General features: G+C 58.7%; 6 protein-coding genes across 6 annotated transcripts in view; all 6 read right to left on the bottom strand.

Annotated features, from left to right (window-relative positions):
* LPMP_332390 (hypothetical protein) overlaps nt 1-385 on the bottom strand; it is a gene marked incomplete at both ends in the record, with an annotated part of 1,665 nt that extends 1,280 nt beyond the window's left edge. Inside the window, one exon of the mRNA XM_010704028.1 lies at nt 1-385. Within this exon, the coding sequence (XP_010702330.1) occupies nt 1-385 (385 nt within the window).
* Nucleotides 386-2,104: 1,719 nt separating this feature from the next.
* On the bottom strand, nt 2,105-6,382 carry LPMP_332380 (glycosyl hydrolase-like protein; the record flags this gene model as incomplete). The annotated part of the gene is made up of 1 exon (XM_010704027.1): nt 2,105-6,382. One exon carries the CDS (start codon nt 6,380-6,382, stop codon nt 2,105-2,107), a length of 4,278 nt encoding a protein of 1,425 aa, XP_010702329.1.
* Nucleotides 6,383-7,517: 1,135 nt separating this feature from the next.
* On the bottom strand, nt 7,518-8,864 carry LPMP_332370 (hypothetical protein; the record flags this gene model as incomplete). Its single annotated transcript, XM_010704026.1, has 1 exon — nt 7,518-8,864. The coding sequence occupies one exon, from the start codon at nt 8,862-8,864 to the stop codon at nt 7,518-7,520; it is 1,347 nt and encodes a 448-aa protein (XP_010702328.1).
* Nucleotides 8,865-9,821: 957 nt separating this feature from the next.
* Nucleotides 9,822-10,730, bottom strand: LPMP_332360 (hypothetical protein; the record flags this gene model as incomplete). The annotated part of the gene is made up of 1 exon (XM_010704025.1): nt 9,822-10,730. The coding sequence occupies one exon, from the start codon at nt 10,728-10,730 to the stop codon at nt 9,822-9,824; it is 909 nt and encodes a 302-aa protein (XP_010702327.1).
* A 693-nt stretch (nt 10,731-11,423) lies between these two features.
* Nucleotides 11,424-12,197, bottom strand: LPMP_332350 (hypothetical protein; the record flags this gene model as incomplete). Its single annotated transcript, XM_010704024.1, has 1 exon — nt 11,424-12,197. One exon carries the CDS (start codon nt 12,195-12,197, stop codon nt 11,424-11,426), a length of 774 nt encoding a protein of 257 aa, XP_010702326.1.
* A 2,535-nt stretch (nt 12,198-14,732) lies between these two features.
* LPMP_332340 (hypothetical protein) lies at nt 14,733-17,000 on the bottom strand (the record flags this gene model as incomplete). Its single annotated transcript, XM_010704023.1, has 1 exon — nt 14,733-17,000. One exon carries the CDS (start codon nt 16,998-17,000, stop codon nt 14,733-14,735), a length of 2,268 nt encoding a protein of 755 aa, XP_010702325.1.
* Between the last annotated feature and the right edge of the window lie 93 nt (nt 17,001-17,093).

Genomic DNA, 17,093 nt, shown 5'->3' with positions numbered 1-17,093 from the left:
CTCGTGCAGCCTCTAGTTCGAGTTCTCTCGCGGAAGGAGAAGCGGGGGTTGCCTCCGTTTCTTTGGCTCGCTGGAGTTTAAGGCGCAGTAATGCGATGTCATTCTCCAGCTGTCCCTTCGCGTAGTTAGAAGTGCGCTCGAGGTCCTCATACTTTTGGTGAAGTTCTCTGATGTTTTCATAGGCTACGTCCAACTCGAGTTGAAGGTTGTGATACGCCTCGTGGTCGGTGGCGGAGGTGGATGTGCTGTAGACACTGGTGCTGGACTGGCGTGAAGGGTTTGTGGTGTAGGATGATTGGGAGGCGGAATCGGCGTTGGAGTTATCATCCTTGAATGGCGCTTCGGCTGCTGGAGACTTGTCGCGGTAAGTGAGAAGAGTATTCATGTCTGTAGGTGTTGTGGAACGCTGCGGGGTTAGTGTTGCTGCTTTGTGTAAGGAGCAACGGGGAGGAAATGTATGAAGGCGTTGGTGTGGAGTATTTCTAAATGATGGATGCACGTTAATTTGTCGTCGGGCCTTCTTTTTACTTTGGTTGGGTGTCTAGCAAACGATGGCGGTGTGAAACAGACGAACACACTCCCAGTGGAGGCGTCGTGTAGTGGTGTATTCGCTAAACTGTTGTTCGGTCTTCCTCCCTTACTCGACGTTCACTCCCGTGACCGAGTTGTATCTGCTTGGGCGTCTCCGCAGCGCACAAAAGCCACCGAATAAAAAGAAAGCCCACTGTACAATGAGCGGCGCGGGTGTACGAGGGGGAACGTATGGGTGGAAAGAGAGGAGAAAAAAGACACGCCACAAAGCGATAACCAAAGAGTGGATAGACAAGCACCCGCTTCAAAACTGAAGGAAGAGTAGAGGAGAGAGCCCTTGAGAACGTTTGAAACGGCACAGAACGGAGAAGAGCCAGGAGAGAAAAGGGCGAGGCAACAGTTGCGGAGGCGGCACCAAAGCACTGCCGAGAGGAAAGATGAAAAGGCGGTGTACCTGCGCGAAAGGGGGCCCTTAGGGAGGGGGGTGGGGAAACCTCTCTGTGGCTCTAACACGTCCTTGGTGGCACGGACGTTGGGTGTGTAAACGTATGTAGACGCTTGCCTCGAGTTCTTTGCTCTGCTTTTCGAAGTACGGCCGTCTGCTTGCGATTCGCGCCTTTGGTTGCAGGCCGCTGTGGGTAAAACGGTACGTATTTTCAAGATCACGATGTGCTGATGGGCGTCGTACAGGTATCTCAGCAAGGGCGTTTGAATCAAGCTGCCCTTGTTGAGCAGCGACACGTGAGTTGGACGGTTAGAGGTTAGGTAGTGTGGTGGGGGAAGGGGGATGGTTGTAGATCCAGGAACAACGAAAACGAGCGCATGTTGGAGGGAGGTGCATTGTGGTAAGCGATAATGGTGAATGTTGAAGTCGGCAACGCGTGTAGGGACACAAGAGAGTGGCACAGAGCGAGAGAGAGAGAAAGGAAGAGAGCATACTAAGGACAAAATGAAAGTAGTCGCTACGCTGGGTAGCACCCCTACCAAGTTCTTAAAGGAGAGGGAAAAGGTAGCGTGCTGAGGACAGCGAGAAGCGCCTATTATCTGTGATGGGTCTAGTCGTTGTGGCTATCCCTTTTTTCCCTTTCATTGGTATCCTTCGCCTCTGCTCTGGCACGGAAAATTGAAACATGAAGGCATTCCTCATCACCTGCGCCTCTCATGGGCCCTTCCGCTTGCGTTTGAGAAGGCTGGCGAAGGGTCAAGAAACAGCAGGAAGAAGCGACGCGTCCGAAGAAAGGAAGACGTGGAGAGAGGCCAGCAACGAGACGGCAAAGACCCGCAAGAGTCAAAAAGGGAACCCAAAGAGAGAGAGGATACGTATTCGCCACGGGATGGCGCATTTGCTTCGTGAGAGTCGAAGTGACGACGTACACCTGCGCACACTCGTTAAACATAGAGACGCGCACTAAATCGCTCGTCACGCACACCGCAGTTTACGAGAAAGTTGCCCATGTGCAGCAAACATGCAAGAATGCGGCTCGGCATGCATGCGATTGTCGGAATAGGCAAACTGCTGCCTACGCGGCTTCCGTGCACCTAACTACCGTATCCCTACGCATCGCTGTCCCTTTCAGTAGCCATTTTGTACGGTGTAGTACTGCACGTGTGCGACAGCTACGCCAGACGGCAGTGACACTGGAATGAGCAGGGAACCTTCGTACGTGGTGCCAGCATCAGGATGGATAGAGTACTGCCCCACATACATTGTGTGGAATTCCTCGCGACGTCTTGCGTCAGACGGCACCACAGCGGCAGCCTGCACATACTCCTCTGTGCTTGTAGTGTCGTTCACTCCCAGCTCTGCCGTCGCGCTGGCGACGCTGGCAAACACAATAATAGTCGCATGGAGCCCGTGCTTGGCGCGAAGACGCGCAAAGACATCGTCCGCACCTCCAAGAGTAAGCACTTGCTCGGAGGCCTTTCGCGTTCGGAAGGTGTAGTAGGGCGTCCAGGAATGTGGACCATGAGCGCACAAAAGAGAGGGTCGCTCCAACGAGACTGCCTGCACGTCTGCACCAGTGGCCACGATCGGCGTCGTGACACGCCAGTGAGAGATGGCGATGCCACCCACACCGCATTTCAGCGTTTGGCAGGGGTCTCCGTTGGCAATGGAGATGGACGTCAAGTGAAGCAATTCTGTTGAGGTATTACACAACTGATAGTGCACTCGCTCCCATCCCCAGGTGACTCTTATCGGGTTGCCCTCTCCCCCATGCCTACCTTCTCTCGATCGCGACGCACGAACAACGAGGCCGCTCACGCCCTCCACCGCCACCGCAGCCGCCACGGCAGCCCTCTCCCAGATGGATACCTGGAAGGTGCCCCGTGTGGAGGAAAACAGCCCCAGCCGCAGCCCTCGGCGCATCTTCGGCCCTCCCTCGGAGGCGTCCGTCTCGTCAAACACCATTTCAATGTGAAGTTCGGTTAAGGAAGTCGCCGGTAGCGCGTCACGCACGTACCACCGTAGCACTTCGACTGACCCCATTGATGGCACCAAACACGCGAGATGGCAGTCGCCAAACCACGCCTTGTCGTAGCGCCACTCTGCACTAGCGGTACAGCCATACATGTTGCCCTTGAGAGGTGTCACCGGCAGCCGAATAGGAACTGAGGCAAAGGGGCCGGGGTGGCTCGACGCGGCTTCTCTTGCCGCAGGCGGTAGCGCTCCACTCGGCGGAGCCGACGGAGGCGCCTCAAAGAGAAACGGAGGGAGGCTGTGCGCAGCGGAGAGCTCGCACCAACCGCTGATACCCACCACGGAAGCCGTGGAACCGCCGCCGGTCACGCGGCGGCCGTTGACGTAAAAGTCATAGCCTACGCCAGACTGAAATGAGGTCCACGCGCAGAGCGCTGGTCCGTCGTGGGCAGCTTGTGCGTTGTCTGTGGTGAACGGTTGCGGAGCACCTGCAGTGACCGCTGTGGGTGAGATGAGCCGGACGTGGTAAGGGAAGTTCTCCTGTACGCGGGACCACATCTTACTTTCTGCAATGTGGAATCCGTCGCGCTTGCCCTTGCTCTCGTGCTCCATCGTCCAGCCAGGGGCGAAGAGCCCCACTGACAAGCGCGCGCCCGTGGCTTTGGCGACAGCGACGTGCGTGTTGTAACCGCCCCCACCATACATGCGCCGGCCAAAGACGTCCACGCCAACGTAGACCTCAGCGCCTCGGTTGCCGGCGACTGTATTGATCAGCGGCAGGCTCATTGGCTCCCAGAAGTAATTGATGAAGATGCCATCGCTAACGTTGAAGAACGCCTTGTTACGGGAGTTGAGTGTGTTCTGGTAATTCAGACTCCCATCTATGGTCACTGCGTCGTACCAGATGACGAGGCGATTGGTGGCGGGGGTGACAGATAAGGCGCCACGCGTCGCTGAAGACGGGCGGTTCAGCTGTTTGCGGAGAAGTGTGCAGAAAACGACGAGGCGCTTCGCCAGGCTCGCTGACAGGCAGTTTTCGATGTTGATAAAGTAGCCGTCAAAGCCATAGGCGTCGCACACCTCAACAAGGCGAGCAATAATGGCTGCCATGCGTTTCGCATCTGTCAAGAGCAGCTTCAGGTCCGCAGCACCGCTGTCTCCCTCGGTGATCAGGGTAGCGAGCACTGGGACACCGTGGCTGTGGCCGCTGTCGATCCACTCGCGCGGCGGCACACTAATCCGTCGATGCGAGAAGTACACGAAGTGGTCAGCGCGACTCCAGTACCTCACCGTGTACGCGCCCTCCACCGTCTGCAGGCATGAGTAAGAAGTGGCCCTAGGATCCTTTCCCATCGCCCCCGCAGATGGGGTGGCCCCTACTGGGGCGCCTTCGCAAAGAAAGGCACGGCGGTCAGCGCGCGTGTAACCGCCAGCCATGTCGTGGCATACAAGCAAGCGCGTCGCCGGCGGCAACGCAACGGGTGCCGTTGACTCAGTGCCGGCGGAGGAAAATTCAGGACCTGTAGCGTCGGTCGCGCTCCTCTTGGCGGTGTCCCCTGCTCCACCCCACTCCACCGACTTCGGTTCGAGAACGGTGTGAGGACGCAGTGAACGCGGCCTCATGTAAAACGTTGGTGGTCGCCATGTGTTCAGAAGCTCATCAAAAGAGTTAATCGGCTGGCCACTAGCGACACGCAACAACTCTGCCAAATACGTTCCGCGCTCAAGGCCCTGTAACTCCTGCAGCACCACCGCCGGCAGCCTCGCCGTCTCGCAGAGCACCTCGGCGTCGTTAGTAACGATCACCGCGCGCCCGCCGTAGGGCACCACGCAGCGGCCCGACGGCTCCATGACACCCGGGTGCACGCCGCCTCCATACTCCGCCCGAACAACACCAAAGCGACCGTAGCCCGAAAAAATAAACCGGGAGTTATGCTGAGTTTGCGCAGCGGACGCCAACGGTGCTGGGACCCACGTCAGCGCCTTTGCCTGCCCGCGTCGCACGCAGAGCACCTCGTACCCGCCGCGTGTCTCAACCTCCCGGCCGTCACTGCTGCAGTAGTACGCCTGCACATGCTGCTGGTTTTCTGAGAGGTGGCACTTGCCGAAGCAGTACAGACCGTCCACAGAGCTCGTGGCTAGGCAGTGAATAGAGAAGAGTGGAGCCCCTGACTCCTGGCCAACAGGGAGCGGAGTCCAGTCCTCCGGAAACGGTGGCGAGCAAAACTGGAACACGCTGCTCTTATGCACATGACCGCCGTCCTTCGACACAGGCGGCAACGACATCTCGAACGATGCCGCAGCATGGCCCGCTGCCGGTGCAATGCTGGATACAAGAGTAGGCGATAAGGGGGGGCGTGGCAAATGTGCTGAGGAGTCGCTCTCCTCCCTGACTCGCCTCTTGGCCGCCTCGTCGGCAGCGCCCTGGATGTTCGAAATGGTCGCCTCGAGAACCTCCGCCACGCGACGCAGCACAGCTTCGCTGCCGTCGCTGTCCGACAGGAACCACTGCACACCGCCAGCGCCGCTGCTGTGCGAGCGACGGCGAAAGCCTGCAATGCGCAGCAGCTCCGTCACCCCATATGCCTCGAGCGGCCTCAGTTTTGTCTGGTAAGCGGTGCTCTCGATGGACAGTCCTCGGTACTTGGCGTAGCTGGGGTGCTCGCAAATATTCCGCATTACTGTGCGCAGCAGTGTGAGACCACTGATTGTCTTTTCAAACGCCTCGGCGGGGCTAAGGTGCCCATCCGCGATGGTCTCATTGCTCTCCAGCATCGCCTGCGCCATCATCAAGTCCTCCTCATCTGTCTCTGTCACCGTCTGACGGGTGCTCAGTAGCCCAACACACGTGTCGCGATCGCTTGCAGTCGTCGGCGGTGGTGGCGGATGAGCGAGGGCAGAGCTGACGGGAGCGACCATGCCAGTGCCACCAATGCCTGCACCACTGGACGTGGCCTGCTCTAGCACTGGCCGCAGCATCTGCCCTAGGGGAGTGGAGAGCAGCGTGGGGAGCATGTCGAGCACGTCTTGCGAGATGTGACGCCCGAGGAGATACATACACGCCGCATCCGAGAAGGTGTTGCAGTTGTTGTCGAAAATGCGGTAGTCGTTGGGGCCGAAGCCGGCGCGGCGCTGCTGCTGTGTCCACGCAAAGAACTCCTCCTCACTCTTCGCCGTCTGCCCGAGCACCTCGATGCGATACGGCTGACCAAAACGCGTGTGGCCCGGATTCGGGTCGCCGACGATGCCGACGCCGCCATCGAAGTAGTACTCCTGTCCGTACACGACGATGGAAGTGTGCCAGATGCCCTCGAGGACCTGCCCGATCAGCATTGGCCCGAGGCTGCGCGCCATCCCTTGCGTCAGGTCATAGCGGTAGAGCGACACGGTGTTACGTGTTGCTGATGACGATGACAACGACGATGAGAACATTGGCGGGCACGTCACCTGCAATGCAGAGGCCACCGCCAATATAGCCGACTCTTCCGCACGGCTGCCCCGAGAGTGCTGAGAAATGTTGCACACGCCCTCACTCAAGCCGTCAGGGAAGCAAAGGAGAGAAAGAAAGAGGCAGGGAGAAGACCGCAGAAGGAGAAGTGGGGAGGTCAAGAGCGCAAAACTCGGTCACGCAAAACAGTGAGAGGGAGTCGTGTGAAACTGGGTGAGCCTCTGTGTACGTGTTGTGCGCTGTATGGGAGTGTGTGTGTGTGTCCGCCACCACAATTGCACCACCAACAACAGAATGTACGGAAGTGTATCGAGAAGTCCTGTTGCACTGCGCAACACTGCCGAGTTGACGGTAGAAGCGGAGTGCACGAAGAAAGCTAAATAGGAAAACGAAAAAGGAAAAAAAAAATAAACAAACTGCGCCGAAAGTCGTGCGCGTTTCCTCGAGAATGCAGTGCTGTGGTGAGGCCACTCGTTCAGCACATCACCGGCGCGGAAGGGGGGGAGGGAACATCCACGATTTAAGAGAAAGGGGGGGAGGCGAGATGGTGAAGAAAAAGGTGGTGGCGCTGGCCGATCATGCAACGCAAACGTGCAGAGACGGAAAACACATATAGTGCCTAAAGCGTACATCAACGACAATGCAAGAAGCAGAAGGCGAATCAGAGTGAAGCGAGTCACACTCTGAGCCTTGTGCGACAGGAAGCCCATACATCAGCTGAAACCGATCATGAGCCCCTCAATAGGGGGTGCGAAGTGTAGACCTTCCACGCTAGAATTACGCGGTAGCACGCATGGGGCTGTCTCTTTTTACTCCCTTGGTGCAGAGCTGTGGCTGGCGTGCAATGCTAGTGACATCTACCCACTCACTCACACCAGCACGCCACCATACACGGAGAGGCGCCACACCTCTTTACTTCCCTTGCGTGCCTGTCAATGGGGCGAGGCGGTGGACCGGTGCACCCCACGGCCTTTCCACCCAGCGGATCATCCGGGGTGCGCGGGGCCCCGGCGCTGCTGGCGTTAGTGCCACCATTACCCGTCTCCCTCGCCACACACACTAGCATGCGTACGTATGAACGCTGGCCACCGCAATGGGTAGGTGCAGCAACAGACCCCTTCAGTCGCATAAAGCTGCCAGCTCAGCTCCAACGATGCGCTTCGCCTTCGCTGCCGCAGAGAGGGGGTCGGGGGCGTCCAGCATGGAGAGTGCCTGATCCAGGTCGCTGCGCAGGCGCTCCTCCGTCCTCACCACGTCCTGCGAGAATGGAGTAGAAGCAGCCGCATGACCGACGTCCCCGCCGCTGCCGGCGCGCGACCCAGCAGTCTTCGGTACCATCGCATGACTGAGTCCAGAAGCCGCCGTAGACGAAGGGGTGACTGCACTTGCATCGCGAGGCCATGTCGGGGCTTCGACTGTAGTCCGACCATCGCCGTGACCGCTGCGGCTGCTCGTGTCCTTGGCGCCTTGTACGCCCACCGCTCGCTGCATCGACACCTTTTTCTCACCCTCTTCTCGCTTCCACACGCTATGGTCCTCAGCCCCGGCGCCCCGTCCACGCGTCCTGCAGGCCATGGAGTCGTCGCCACCGTTCGTGAGGCTGCTACTGGGCAGAGTCGTTACGGGAGCAGCACCAGTCGGCGACGTGGAAGATGCTATGATGCCACACACAGGACACTGGTCCTCTTTCATCACCATCTCCGACGCAGATGCGTAGCAGTTGTGGCACACGCAGAACCGGCAGCACGCCGTCAACATCTCCTCAAAGGCCAAAAAGAGACAAAGCACGCATTGGTGAGTATTGGCAGCATCGTGAAGCCCCGTCAACGTGCTGCGCTGACCCTTCATGATAGGGAAAAGCTGGCTAGCCAGGGCTGCCGCGCGCTGAAGGCGCAGGTTGTCCACCTCCGGCGCGGCGGAGGTTGAACACGGTCGTGCAGCAGCTGCCGAACAGAAAGGCTGGGGCGGCTTCGAGGCTGTGGTGGGGACGCCAGCACTGCCATCAATGAAATGGCCAATCCCTGAAGTGGGGCAAAGAAGCTGCTCCTCCATTTCCCTCAGCTGTCTCTGGCGTTCAAGCCGTTCCTTCTCTTTCTGCGACGCCTCGTCATCTGCAAGATCTCGCTTAGAAACCGTAATGGTCAATCTATCATACGTGTGGAGTACGTCGGAGCCGTAGATGACAACAGACACGAGCGCACTTTGCGCCACCGTCATTGCGCCCGACAATGAGAAGGTGCCGTCGCTGTCTTCTGGTGGAGGTGGCACCGATGCCGAGGCGTCACGACCCGGTACGAGTCGGCACACTTCTAACTTGTAGCGACTGGTGTTGATGCGGTGCTCTTGAATGATCTGGTCCACTATTTTGTCCGTGGTGGTAGTCTCGCCGGGAAAGCCGACGGTGAGATAGCGGCCCGAAGCGGCTGGGTGGTTGCCCAGCAGCCGGTACTGAATAATCCCCTCCATCGTTTATGTGAGCTAGACGCGGAAACGATAGAAGTGAATAAAAAAAGTGCTCAGTTGTCTTGCACACGTCGCTGGCCTCGCAGCAGAGCGAACAAACCCACTTGCTTTGAGCAGATCAGGCAGAACCCGGAGAGAGAGTGGGTGTGTGTGGGTGTGCTACAACGGTGGGTCTACGCAGGGAAAGGGAAAAGGAAGGCATCAACCGTTGTACTGCCGTGAGAGAGAGAGAAGAGAGGGGAGGGAAGGGAAGGGGAGGGGGGAAGTTACGGAGACGTGGATAAAAAAGGGCCCCAGCACGGCGCAGCCAAAACGCGGTGGTGTGGGGGTGTATGGTTGTGTGTATCGATGCACGATGGGCGAGAGACAACAACAAAAGGCTGGGGAAAGGAGGAACATGAGGGGTGACAGGAAGTATAGTGGTTGGTCGTACCAACACCTCAGGAAGTGGCAAAACAGCAAATGAAGTCGGATCAAGGCAATAGCTAGAGAAAGCCACCTCTCAGGGAGAAAGTCTCTGGCATCTTTGCTGCTGCCCCCCCCCTCCCCCCCCCTCAAGCACATATATATGCATCAAGCTTCATGTGGTGCCCTGGTCTGTCGGTGTACGAAGGCGGTGGTGGCCGTCGCACCGGCATGAACGGATTATTTGTTCCTCCTTTCTCATTCAGTGGGTACTCGGGTGTACATGGCAAAGACAGAGACGCAGTGGCGTTGGGGCAGCTATAGATGCATACAGAGCTCTAGTGGACGGGTGGGATGCCCAACTCAAAATGCCCAAGAACGTCACGCACCTCTGGCAACACCAAAAAAATGTGGGGTGGGCAAAAGGGATGAGGAGAGCAACGGGCATCATTACTACATTACATCTCACAGGAGCACGAGTCGAAAGCACCGTGCGCGCGCAGGCGATCAGTCAGCCCATTAATCAGCAGCATCCGCGGCAGCACGCACCGCTCTCTAAAAGCACGTCTTGTTCACCCAACGCGTCATCGGGCCCGGGGTGACGGAGGCGAGAATGCCGCCCTCAACCTTCTCAGGCTTGCTGGCAGTAGCGCCAACAGCCGGGCCCTTGGTGGACCGTGCCTTGTAAACAGTACTGCCATCCTTGTCCACGTAGTACCACTCGGCCTCCAGATGCGCTTCCTGCTTCGCCTTTAGCTGTGCTACCGCCTCCTCCATAGGCACTCCGTCAAAGCCAAGAGACGCCAAGAAGTTCACCCCATCAAACTGATTCTTTGGCTTTGTGATGCGCTGTATTGGCTTGCCGTCGCTGTTGACGGGAAGCTTGTCCAGCTGACTCCCCACAACCCCGCCGTACGTGCGGCGCTCAGCCTCCAGCCCTACCATCGCCTCCCGCTTCTTCAGACTAGTCCAGTCAACGCGCCGCACAAAGTGAGTGCGATTGTCTGGGTAGCTGTCAGCATCTGGGGCTACATAGTCCGTGTGCATGACGCTGCGTCGTTCGTAGGTGGTCTGGCAGCCAGTAAAGACGGAGCGGAACTCGTTTCGGTCGCGGTTCGACTTGCCACAGTGCAGCAGCCACACACGCGTCTTGGGCTTGCCAACCGTGTCAGAGAGCACGGCGCCGTAGTTCTTTAGGAGGAGGCGCACCTCCTCCAGTTCGACGGTCTCGGTAAAGTCGGCGTCAAAAATTGGGTCAGGAGTGGCGGGGTCTTGCTGATAAATGGCGCTGCAGATACGCCGGAAGATGTCACGTTGCACACCCGTGGCGGCCATGTTGTACCAGTACTCTACAGGTTGCCGCTTGTCAGCCTCGAAGAGGGGGTAGAACGCCTCGTTCATCAAGTGCCACTGAGTCGACGGAATATCAGGTTTTGCCTGAACCATCTTGCGGCGAGTGTTCATGATGATTGCGATGCCGGCTACGAGCACACAGCGCTATGTGTACTCCTCCCTCTCTTTTCGTGCTGTGGGACCCAGAAGAGGGATAAGCTGGGAATGGGAAGGAGAAGGAGAGGAAGAAAACATGCAGGTGGAAGTGCCACTACTCGCCTTAGAGAGAGAGAGAGGGGGGAGGAGGGGTGGCAGGTGTGATGGGAGTGTCGAGTAATAGGCAAGTGGGACGAGGGAAGTCGACACGCAAGTAAGGGGGTGAGTGACTGTACATGGATGGACGTGGTTCCTGACGAGCGTGCGCGTTTGAGCGTCTGCACTGGCGTGCATGCAGAGCATGAGGGCATAGGAAGAGAAGCAAGAAAGCGCGCTGCAAGGCAGAGAAGCTGCTTGGCCGCTCCTTGTGTTGTTGTTGGTGATATGGTTATTGCTCGCCTTGCACCGCAAATCGGGAGGAGCGCAGATGAATGGATTGAAAGAGAAACAAACAACGTAGCCCAGCCTACTCCAAAATGCACAGTTGCACCACGGCACTCACGAAGAGTAAAGGCGGCGCGAAGGAGGAGGGAAGGGCCCACCTGCAGAAGCAATGAGGCGCACGCTCCCCGCCCCCTCGTCTTTCCCCTTACTTTTTCCCTCATATCACCACCCCCTCTTCGCGGGCATCTTCCACGAGGAGAACCTCCCCCTCCCCCCCCCACGCTACTAGCCGTGCTCGACCTCCCCCTGCTGTTGAGCAGCCCGCGTCAACTCCGCTAACTCCGCCGAGTCTCCGTGCGGCGTCAGTGCTACCTGCACAACAGAGGAGCTATTCACGCTCACCAGTCCTCGGAAGGTCTTTGTCCAGATGTCGAACACCTTCTCATTGCACGTCAAGACGTCCACGCTTCGGGCAGTATGCTGCACCACGTCGTAGAACCAGAGACTAAAGGCGCCATCCACAGGCAAGCGGGTACGGTGGCCGCGCCCCTCGCGGCACCCGATTATCGTATTCGGCGGCTCAAGAAACGGCCGGAAGCGCGCGGCCTGCGGCGTGACCGTGACACCGACGAGGCTGTCAAGCGGAATCGAATCGAGAACGTGAATGCCGCTCTCGTGGAGGGTCATGACGAGGTGTGGGGCCGACTCTGTCACCGGCCCTAGCCGATTCATCGGCATCATGCGAATGCGGAAAAAGCGCTCCTTTGGCCACTTGCCGGCTGAGTAGTAGACGAAAAATGCCCCTTCCCGACAAACATCGAGGTAGTGCAGGAGGAGCTCCGACATGTGGTAGTCCACGAGCTCCCGATAACGTGGGAGACAGATGCCGCGACGCTGCAGGAGGCACAGCACGATGCAGTGACTGGGGTGTCGATTCCATATGAACGGTGGAGCCTGTACACTGCAGAGAAGCTCCGCCGGGACAACCGGCTGTGCATCCATGGCACTGACAATGGCTCCGGCAGACCACAGAGGATCGTCCTCGGCATCATTCCACATGCTGCCCAATCTGTCATCGTCGTCGTCGTCGTACGCCCTGCCATGGTGGCTGTCGTTGCCCTCTACACTGCCACCGCTGCCACTACGCCGATGACGAGACCCGCGTCGGTGCCGTCGCCGCCGCCGTGATCGCTGCCGCTGCTCTCCAAGCAAGATCGAGGAGGAGCCCGTCGCCATCGTCGTCGCGTCATCCCAGATGGACACTCCTTCGCTCCTCAGCACTCCGCATGGTTTCTCATCCGTCCAGCGGTTGACACACGCTCGGGAGCGACTATTCACCAGGCCAGCTGGGCTGTCATCCCGAGCATCACTGCCCCAATCAAAGGCACCACCTGCCGTAGTCCTAGCTCCTCTTCTATCGGCATGCGACAAGCCAGCGCCGCCGCCGACGTCATCCTGCCTGTTGAACGACATAGCGGCAGATGAGGTGCCAGCGTACGTGCTGGTGAAGGAAGGGCGAATCGATGACAACGACACAGAGTCACTTGAGCACTGCCCCCAGCGAGCAGGGCTAAATGCGCCGCCAGTGTCAACAGCGCTTCGCCAACGGTAAGAGTAACGCCCCACTGCCTCCTCGCCTGCATTCGCACCTGCGCTGCTCGTCCACGCAGCGCAGCCAGTGTTACCCGAGATAACATTCCTGTCTCGTGGCAGCGAGGAGCTGAAGGAAGTGAAGAGTGGCCGGGAAGCAGAGGGGCCGAAAATACCTTTGCTACCGCTGTCGCTGCGGTCCCGGTGGCCACCGTAGTCATAGCTGCCGCCGACAGACTGCGGGTCTGCATAGTGCTGGCGCGTGCCGCCCCACCTACCACCACGGACCATGGCTGCCTCGCCAACGCGCGGAATCGGCGAAAGCGACTCGGTAGCGGTGGCGGCAGTGTCTCGGCCACCAGCGTAGCTGGTCCGCAGCCAGTCGCTGCTAGACGTGTTGTCAGTCAAGAATGTGTTGCCGCTACTCCGTGCACTCCGGACAGGGTACTGACGGTCTCCATCATTATATTCACCAGTGCCTTTGCTTGCGTTGTACAACGCAGAGGTTGCGTAAGGGGCAGCAGTGTGGTTGTGCCATAAAGTTGATTCATCGTCACTGCCGGCAGAGTTGCGCGACATGTTCAGCAGTAGCGAAGGCACAAAGGAGTCGGTCACTGTCGCCTTTGATGGCGCAGACCGACGAAAAAAGGGGCGAGGATGGGGCACACGTGTTACACGCTAGAGGAATGCGTGGGTGCTTGCTCGTGTCCCCCTGTTAGCCTGTAGAGGTTTGGCTGGTCACTGCCGTGCAGGTCCAAGACGATCGTCCGCAAGAGCCCAAGCAAGAGAACACGGTTGCTGCTAGTGTGGTGGTGGTAATATGCAACGATACGAGGGGACGAGACCAAGAAACAAGAAGAAGGAGACGACAGTAATTGATCGATGTCCCATGATGGGGAAAAAAGGGAAAGGGGAAGAGAATAGGATGTAGGCTAGCGGGTGCCACTTTGTCTGAAACTGAAAGACAGTCACTTTGTCTGGGGTGGCCAGCAGTAGTTGCAGCCATACACCTCCAGCGACACGTTACAGCGCCCCTTTGAGAGGGGGTATCACAAAGCAGGCGAGGAGTTTGACAGTACTGAAAACCCCCTGCATTATGGTCATACACTGTGGGCGGGTGGGTGACGCCGTCGCCACACACATGAGATGCGCTGGATTCGATTGATCTCGCAGTGTTCTTCAGAGTCGGGGAAGTAGGTGGAAAGGACGGGATGAAGAGAGATCGCGGTCAGGTGAGCACGCACAATCACGTAGAGCCAATGGAAAAGAATGAGTGGGGAGAGGTATAACATAAAACAAAAGGGAAAAGAGGGTGAGAAGACAGCAATGACAACGAGGTAGTCAACATAGAGACGACAAGAGAAGCTGGGGAGGTACGTCCCACACACCACGCATCCGGGGATCCGTAGAGCAAAGGCCCCACGACCTGAATCGGTGAGTGCACAGTGTGAGCAATCGGTCTGCCAAAGAGGCTGATACGCTCTCCCTGCGCCTTCGACCCTTTTAAACCCCCGAGGCGCCCGACAAGAAGAGAGAGACGCGGAGGAAGAGCCCTTTTTTGTCCAACACACCAGCGCCCGTGCGTACAGGGAGGCGCATGGTGGTGGTGGAGGCATGCCCAGTCTCAGGCCGCACTGCACGACGAAAAGGAATAATAAAAGGGGGGAGCCGATGAGTCAACTTATGTACATACGTCGAAGACTGGCACAAGCGCGCACACAGAAAGAGAGAGAGAGGGGGGTGCATTCACATGGAACGGTCAGCGTACATCGCAAGCCGGCGGCGTGCCCACACGCATACGCACACGCAGCGCTCGTGGAGTGCAAAAACTGCACGAGAGAAGGAGGGGGGAGTCCTGTCAAACACTCACACCCACTCCCACACATGGACATCGAGGATAGCGTGAGGGAAGAAGCAGCAAACTAGAGAGGGGTATAGAGAAACAGAACAGCATTTGCCTGGGCACAAGTAGGTGGACAGCAGCGGCTACGCCAGCTATCAATGTCATTGATGTGGGCTGGCGCTCTCCTTACTCAATTTATGCGCAGCATCAAGCGCCGCTCCTGCTACCGCCTTCTTCTCCACCTCGCGGTCCTGCAGCTCAATAGCATCCACAATCGCTGGAATAACAAATCCATCCAACATGTCGCACACAATGTTCTCCGCCTCTTCCTCGGTCGAAGGATGCCGTGGTGAGGAGCAGGCCGCTTGGCGAGCCCGCTCCGCCTCCACCGCCACAGCCATTGCCGTCTCCTCCACCGCCGAGAGCGTAACGTCGTCAAGGAAGCATTGCAGCGTCGTGTCAGTGGCACGCATGTACGCCGCGTAGGCGACCTCATTTCGGTCACGCTTCTGGCGCACCTCCGCACGACGGGCACGCTCGGCCGCCTCGCGAATGGCACGCACCACCTCGGCCTCCTCCTGCAACTGCCGCAGGGCCGCCATGTCCTGCTGGCGGCCCAGCTCCTGAGAGAGGAACCCGAGTGTATCGTGTACAATGGAGCCGAGCGCGCTACTAACAATGTGCTGCGCCTCAGCCTCCCGCTCCGCTTCTAGCGCCTCCTCTTTCTCCTTCTGCGCCGTCAGCCGCTTCTCCGTCTGCGCGGTAGAAGCGGCCTGCAGTTCTTTGATGAGCCCACGACAGCGCTCGCGGCCGTCGAAGAAGTCATTTTGCACGGCACGGCCACGCAGCAAGCGCTGAAGGAGGATGCAGGCCTCGTCCTTTTCCTCCTCATCATCACCTTCCAACTTCAACACTGGTGTCTCTGGCCGCTGCAGCTTCGGTGTGGCTCTGTACAACTCCAGCACTCGCTGCGCACTCAGCTCAGGCGTCTTGCCGCCCTCCGCATCCTCGGACGGGTGCAGCTTGCTGTAGGCGTACTCCAACGAGTGCAGGACTCGCTCCGCCTCGCGGCGCTGATACAGTGTTGGTAGGCTCTTTACCGCCTCGTTCTCCGGCACGACAAACGTCTTCGGTGCAACCCGGTCCATCCGGACGCCACGCTCAGCATCAACGGCCTCTGCCCTCTCCGAGTCCGCCAGCAGCTGCGGTCGTACATCGTAGTTGAACGCTTGTCTGGCTGCGCGGAGGCGAGCGTCAACTCTAGAGCCGCCAGTGATGCCGTCCTGCTCGAGCTGCGGAGGCGCGCCAGCCATGCCGTAGCGCGCATAGGCCGCAATAGACGGTTTGGCTCGGCCGCTCTTCATGACCGCCGCAGCACTCTTCATAGATGCCGTCACCTGAGGAATGCCAAGGGTCGCTCCGGCCTCGAAGGCCTGGCTTGGTGCGCAGCCGCCCCCCAACGCCTTCAGTTGCACCATCTTGTCGATGCCGCGCTTGCTTGACGCCGTACGGCGCATTTCCAGCGACATTAATTTTCCACCGAGGGATTCGAGGTACTGCGACTTGATCTGCTCCAGCCGCTCCCGGTTGGCATCCTCACGAGCCGCCTCGCGCGCCAGCAACGATTGCCTCAGTCGATCTAGCCGCCGCTGCTGTAGCTGCGCCACATGGTCCTCGCGTTCCGCCCACTCCTTTTCCTCCAGCTCGTGCAGAATAATGTACTTCGCCTCGATGGAAGCCGCATCCGTTCCGGTTGGCAGCGAAGCCTCGACGTCGCGGCGGCGGCGCAGTCGCTGGATGAGTTGCACACCTTCCATCCCAGCAGGAAGTCCGCGATTCTGGTAGGTGAGGCTCTGAAGCCCCAGGATCTCTGGGGTGGGGGCTCCCTCCGGGATGAAGTAGTCGGGTGAGTACGGATCGGTCTGTGCTTCGTTGTCGCGATACATGGTCTGCACCGACGCCGCAGCGCGCCCGCTTTGCTGGGTTTCACCTCCGCTGTTGATGCCGTCGGCAGCGTCGGCTCTTTCGATAGCGGGAAGGTGATACGGCTTTGCCCTTCGCGGGCCAGCACCGCCTCTACGGCCAAGGCCGTTGCCGCCGATCCCGCCTGTGGAGTTGGCTTGGGGTGAACGCCAGTCGTGGGCGGAGGAGCGTCCCCGGAGAGTACGCTCAGCCTTCCCACTGTGGGGCACAGATGACGAAAAGGCAGCCACATGGGACGACATCGAAAAGGATGGGCAGCTCGCGGCAAACTGCGCCTGCATCGCGTCCGCGCGGGTAGAAGTGTTTGTGTTATAGTTGGCGTTCTCCAGAACGGTGTTGTCAGGCTCGGCAGGACGACGAAAGAACTTCACGCGATCTCGCCCAGCCACCTCTGTAGTGTAGCCGCGGCCGCCCCGCAAATTTTCCGCCCTCTGTTGCCTATACATGTTGCTGCCTTGTACAACAGAAGGAAAGAAGAAAAGTAATGATGAGACACGTCTCGTGTAGATGTCCTCGTGTGCGTGGGTCTCAGAACACCA

This window comes from Leishmania panamensis, assembly GCF_000755165.1.
Source record: "Leishmania panamensis strain MHOM/PA/94/PSC-1 chromosome 33 sequence".
Taxonomy (NCBI): Eukaryota; Euglenozoa; class Kinetoplastea; order Trypanosomatida; family Trypanosomatidae; genus Leishmania; species Leishmania panamensis.
Note: the sequence above shows the minus strand (reverse complement) of the source record. Positions and strands in the feature narration are given on the sequence as shown.